Source organism: Rhagoletis pomonella, unplaced genomic scaffold, assembly GCF_013731165.1.
Source record: "Rhagoletis pomonella isolate Grant_MI unplaced genomic scaffold, Rhpom_1.0 Rhpom_scaffold_00005, whole genome shotgun sequence".
Classification (NCBI taxonomy): domain Eukaryota; kingdom Metazoa; phylum Arthropoda; class Insecta; order Diptera; family Tephritidae; genus Rhagoletis; species Rhagoletis pomonella.
In genome coordinates, this window is record NW_023458559.1 from 33,545,760 (window position 1) to 33,552,361 (window position 6,602).

General features: G+C 36.9%; 1 protein-coding gene across 1 annotated transcript in view; it reads left to right on the forward strand.

Moving 5' to 3' along the window:
• LOC118738847 (serine protease grass-like) overlaps positions 1 to 835 on the forward strand; it is a gene marked incomplete at its 5' end in the record, with an annotated part of 1,024 nt that extends 189 nt beyond the window's left edge. The window contains 3 exon segments of the mRNA XM_036469856.1: positions 25 to 154; positions 236 to 337; positions 418 to 835. Coding sequence (XP_036325749.1) covers positions 25 to 154; positions 236 to 337; positions 418 to 722 — 537 coding nt within the window.
• Positions 836 to 6,602: the final 5,767 nt, after the last annotated feature.

Sequence of the window (6,602 nt, forward strand, 5' to 3'; positions counted from 1 at the left end):
AAAAAAGACTGTTCTCATGGAAAGGCTATAAAAACGTGTACACAGCATATGGATTTTAAAATCAGTACTATCGTAACCCATCCTGATAATAATCAGACCACAGGCGTGAAAAACATTGCACTAATCAAACTTAAGACCCGAGCTCGAAGGAACAGTGAGTACTTACTTTTATTTTCGAAACTATCTGTGTGGACGTATAAAAATAATCCCTTCTAAATTGTGTTAAATATTTTAGAAAACATAAAACCGATTTGCTTGCCATTTAAATCAGAATTGTTACATGCGCCATATGAAGAAGATACTTTAACCGTTGCTGGTTGGGGTTTAACTGAAAAAGGTAATGAAATAAAAATATACAATTATATCTACCCATTTAGAGATCCCAAAAACTCAAGCATTTTAATTTCGACTTTTCAGGTTTCACTTCCAAAATTCTAAAGAAACATTTAATTTCTCAACGGCCATCAGCTGCCTGTAAACTTGCCCATTCAGAGGTGAATGTGAGTATTTCCAAATTGTGCCTAGGCAGCAGCAATAAACAAGCGTCAAATGGTTGTGCGGACTCTGGAGGCCCAATAATTACGTTAATAAAAGATACGCCAGATTTTTATACTCAAATAGGCATTGTGCAAATGGGTGGCGAAGAAAGCTCCAACTTTTATGCCGAGAATGTTTTCGATTCCATGGATTGGATAACAAGAGTTATTGGAGAGAGCAAGTGAAGTGTGCGTCATCCAGAAACTACTTAGAATAATATTTTGTTTGGTTTATGGTCATATACATACATATATTATTTATATCTATTTAAGTACTAAAATAGTGCTAACAAATCATACATCGACTTTAGCTTTGATTTTCTTTACATATTTGGATTACATTTTGACAATTTTATATTTGATCTAGTAAATAGTAACGGTATTCTGCTACCTAAGTATGTTGAGATCAGATCTCGAGTACAAATATCGCGCCTGTATCCGTGCCATTAAAACCTTGGCTGGTCTTAGACTATGTTCCGGGAACGTCACCATTAAGTTGGTGGTGTAGGTAAGTCTTTAGGTTTGGTTAAGCTTGGAACGCATGCATCAAACCTCGCATTACCTCCCTGCTCTGACATATATAATTATGGGGCTATTTAAAAAAGAGTACAAACACGTTCGGGTTTGGATAGAAACTTAAAGAGTGAACGCTCTTGCAAAGGATTATAAAATTTAAAATCCTAACATAAGACATAAAATTTGTGACGAAGATTCAAAAGAGAACACCAAAACTAAAGAGAAATGGGTTGCACAAGAATTTGACTATGGTGCTGATGATGATGCCACTTTATTCCGTATGTAGTTGTACGGCGGCAAGTTAAGTCCTAGCTTATGTGACCAATCGTTATAGAAATCGACTACATCTACTATGAAATTTATGCTGGATGACCCCCATGGAGCACCAGTGAAATATTGTTCTGGGCAGTAACACCGCTGTTTGCTCGAATTCGCTCCTTTGAAAAAATGTCTCAAGTAAGCCAATCCTACCATTAAAAGACATAAGCCGCAATAGGGTGAAATGTTCCCGGAGAAAAGTTTTTGAATAAATGCTGTTGCGTTACAATGATCAAGCGAAGATAGTTAAATTTTCGTCAAAATAGTTGAGTACAGTAAGAAAGGCGCTGCCTTACAAAAAGATGATTGAAGTTGGTTGTCATCAACCAAGCTTGATTCTACGCCATTCACTATGACTCCGAACAAGTCCTCCACTCCTTGGCAGTGCCTTCTAAACTAGGTATGGGTAGGGATGAAACGATACGAGTAAATACAAATACATACTCGATACTTTTCGTTCGATACCAAGTAAATTTGGCACCGATACTTTTGAAACGAGTACTGAGTAGGAATCGAAGAAAAGTACTCGTATCGAAACCCGATACCAAGTTAAATTTTGCTCCGAAAATTTTTCCTCTACGCCTAATATGAATCGCCGTGTGGTTTTTGGTAACTTTATTGCCAGCTAAACCCACGAGAAGGCGCCAAAGTCAACATAATGCAAAGAATACACGATCCGATTGCTTCACCAAAGTCGAGGGTTTGTAACGTTTACACGGCAAATTGTTCGAGTGGAAGTGTGAAGTGGATGAATATTCAGTAGGGACGTTTTAGCGCGATGTAAGACTCACTGGGTAACCCTATTATTCTTCGCGCGGGCAATACTAAAGGTAGGGGCAAATAGCTCTGTTATTGAACAAAATAATTTAAGAAAACGAGTTGATTCAAAATATAAAAAAAAAATTTTAGAAAAGATTAAAATATTAAACGTAGAGAAAAATATATATATTAGAGTGGTTCAACGAACACTCTTTATGGAAATTCATAAACGCTACATCAAACTATTGTTATTTGTGAGAATAAAGACACAATTTTTTTTTAATCTGAAAAAAATGGAGGCCGCGCTAGTCGGTTTTTCATAAAAACGCTGATGTTTTCAGTTATTTTATTTTCGTGACATTTTAAAGTGCAGTTAAAAATGTTGATTTTACATGTAATTACTCAGGTAATGAATACAAAGGCCTACGAAAGGTGGCGAAGTGTCCTTATATTTATCCAGCCCAGTATCCTTCCTTAAGTCGAACCAATTAGAAAAATGAGAGGAGCTGAAAACTGCGTTTCCTTTATTGTATAAACAAGCACGATCACATTTACAATTGTTTTCGAAAGCAGGAGCAACAATAACCAGGTCAAGAAATCTCGGTTGACTGGCAAACATTTGGAAAAACTTCTATTCTTGTGAAGTACAACAAAAGAAGACTTTTTTCGCTGAAATATTTTATTAATACATGTTTTCTTAAATAAGATAAACTTGTTACTGTATATGTATGTATCTGTGTAAATACCATTCATCATTATTATTAATTTTCAGTTCCTCCATTATTAAATTTTACGGAGTTTAGGATTCCCAGAAGATGATTAACTTTTGATTTAAAAAAATAAATTAAATTTAATACGGAATACGCAATGAGTACCGATACGAGTAGGTATTGATACTTTAGGTCCGATATTTTTCAGGCATCGATACTTTTTTCGATACTACTTCCAAGTTAAAGTGTCGATACCTGCATGGTATCGTTTCATCCCTAAGTATGGGCATCGGTATCCGTATGGCCTGTTTGCTGGTACGCACCAAAGGCGCCATGTTCGTAATCAACAAAAAGTGGGTTCATTCGAGGCAATTTTGTGCTTTAAAAGGGACTCCTTTTCAATGGAAGCTTGTTACTAAGCGGATCCCAGCGCATAAGTGAAAAAAAAACTAAATATATTAAGTGACCAGAGACTATTGACATAACTAATACAGATAAGCACCTTTCAATGTGAGAACATTTTCCACGTTTTTAGCTAAAAGTGTATGTATTATTTGAGTATAAACTTTTTTTTGTAAACAATTTTGTAAATGCATATACGCACTCTAACTGAAACTTTATTAAAAAATGTTTGCCTTTTAAAGATATCTTATTACACGAGCAGTTGACAGCTAAGTTGAGGTAATAAATAAGAATTGAATAATTTATTTTGACACTTTCTAAAGGCGATAATGAAGGTTGACTTATCGCCAACCCAGCCCAGCTCAGTTGAAGAGAAAACGGCGCTATTTTTTTTATTTTTTTTTTGTTAAAACGTAAACGAAAATCCTTAAAAATTTGTTGCACAAATGGGCGTAATTTAAGCGCTAATATATGCACTGCTAGCCAAAGGAGGCCTGAGACACTTTCCGGGGTAATTCTGTGGTAAATGATAATACAATTTAATTGATATGGCAAACAAAAATAATTTATTGCGGCAACAAAAAGAAATATACAACAAACAAATGTACGTTTGTACCAAAATGCCAAAGAGGGGTGAGTTTATTTTTTGCATCAGGTAAGGAATGTATGTATTTAAGTATTTCCAAATTTACAACATATGTGCACAAAATTTGGGTGAAAATGCGGCAAAGTGAAAGTGAAATTTAATACTGCTTACCGCAGGATGGGAGAGGTGAGCTGGATTTTTGTACAAACACATTTGTAAATGCCTAGGAAAAGTGAAGGTAGCGATAAATAAAATTAGATTCACACTTTTGGTGGTTTTTCATAAACATTTTAAGCTTCATTTGACAGCTCATTCAAAAGCAATTTTGCGCCTCTAAAGTGGCGTGCAGCAGGGCAGAGCCTCTACACATATTTTTTCCCAAACAAAATGTCTTCGTACATAAATTATGAAATTTTGTATTTATTTTAATTATGCATGTATGTATATATTTGTATGTATGTATGTATGTTTGCCGAAGAGCAGCTGCTTTACCATCATGCTAAGAGTGGTTAATTTACATTTTTTAGTGCTTCTGCAATGCGCTAGCTACACGCGTCACACACGCGTTGCATGCAACGAATGGGCACATTTTTTTAATATAGGAGTGCAAATTTTTTCGCAAATGGCATTCATGTAGGTGTCATAATAAATAAATAAATTTAAAATGCATTATTCAATATGTTTCTTTTTTTTTCGTTCATTTGGTATGGGAAAATTTGTTTTGCTGAGTACTGTAATAGAGGGAATCGTACAGATAGAACAAAAATTTTACCTCGCAACACATCATCGGTGATGAAAATTTAGCAAAGCAATTTATGGATTATGCATATGCAGGCAGTAAGGCATTACATGGACTTTTAGATACCCACAACCGACGGCATCTGTCATCAGATAGAATCTCACAGTTTCAACGTGAGCAGGAATTATATTGAAATGTTTGCACACTCTGCACTCCACATTTCTACATTCACGCCAGGTATCTTTCCTCATATACGGGCAGCCTTCAATTACATTCAAACTGCTTAGAGCGGAACTAGGGGACAGTAAGCAAGCAGTAACTGCAACCTGTGGCTGTCATTACGGGGGAGACTTATCGCCTCTACTATGGACACTGTTTTTTGATGAATTCCTGGAAAAGCGAAGTGGCAATAGATCCAAGGAATGACCTAGTTGTTGGCTGTCATGAGAACGCTATTTGCTCTAGATTTCAAGCACTGAAGTCAAATTTTTTCCCATTTATCAAAAGCAGGAAAGTCAACAGAAATTGAATTCTTAGATGACGCGAAGTATCTACGGGTATCTCAGGGCAAAAGGCTTAATTCTTAAGCTTACATCTCTCGAATTATATCAACAAGGCTACAACGCCGTTTTATTTTTACCAGGGACTTCATGTAATACCTTAAAATAAGGATCAGGATCTTGGATTATTTCGCTATCAAGCTTCTTTAAAATACCCTATAAGGTCAGAATTCCTTAAAGGGACTGCTGTATAGCGATTATATCTAGGATAGACAAATGCTTCCAAGTATATAAATACCGAAGGTTCGAAGACGGACGACGGGAGTACTTAGCTAGGCGTACTTGAATCAAGATTCTTGTAAAGTCTGCCAATGGGCTTATAACTAAACATATTCCAGGCGGAAGTCTTCGAAGTCGAAGTCTGTGTTCGTGAATGTCTTCGCTAAAGGACAAACGCGGCCAGAAGGAATATTATGTCAGATAGCCAGGCAGCACTAAAGGCCGTAGACTCATTTAGAATGACATCAAAGCTTATGGAAAGCTGTAAACTCTTTTGGATCGCATAGAAGCCTATAATATAGTTAAGTTACGCTGTGGTGTGCCCGTGGACATGAAGAGTTGTAAGGAAACGAAAGGACGAAACGTGGAGCCGAGATGCGCATGCATGAACCCGAGCCTTTCTCCAGCACATATAAAGGATACTTTGAAGAATATATTGGGAGTTGGAAAGAATATCAGATTGCTGATCATTGGCGGAAGTCAATGGGAATGAGACAATCGAAGAGGCTCACAACTCCTTCCAAGATGAACTCCGAAAAACTCCTTGAACCCAACCGGCAGAGCCTTAAAGCATAAACAGACGGCAACGTTGATCCGGATCAACACAGAAATTAGCTGAAGTTGATCCGGATTAAGTCCGAGTTAATCCAGATCAACGCTGCCGTCTGTTTAAGCTTTTAGAACTCTTACAGGCAAGCTGACAGAACACTGCAAGTTAAGGCACCATTTGAATAAAACGGGCAGGTTTTGTGGGTTGGCTGAGGAAACCGCAGAGCATAAACTTTGCGACTGCCCAGGTTTCATGAATCTTAGACTGATACACCTTGGGAACGATTACCTTCTCCATCTAAAAGTTGGAACATGGCACCCTCCAATGTGATTAATTTCCTAAATAGGTTAATGTTGGAGTGACTACAATTAGGGCTTAGCATAATAGGTCTTTCTTGGTCTCAGCGCAGCTATACCCGACATAGAAATAATATTCATCTGCTCAGAGACGGAGGTCGACGACTAGGGAGAATCCACGCTCTTCTACTTTCGTAGGTAACCAATTACAGCAAAAAAAAATTTTAAAGTTACACATGTGAACAGAAACTACTTGTATGTTTAGAACGGCGCACGCACCGGACGGTATACATGTAAAGGATGAGCTGACTGTATATTATCTGCGAAATTTTAAAAAAATTTCTGTTTCGATGTTAGTTAACAATACGAATAAAGTAGCAACAATAACCGAAATACAAACTAGATTTTAAA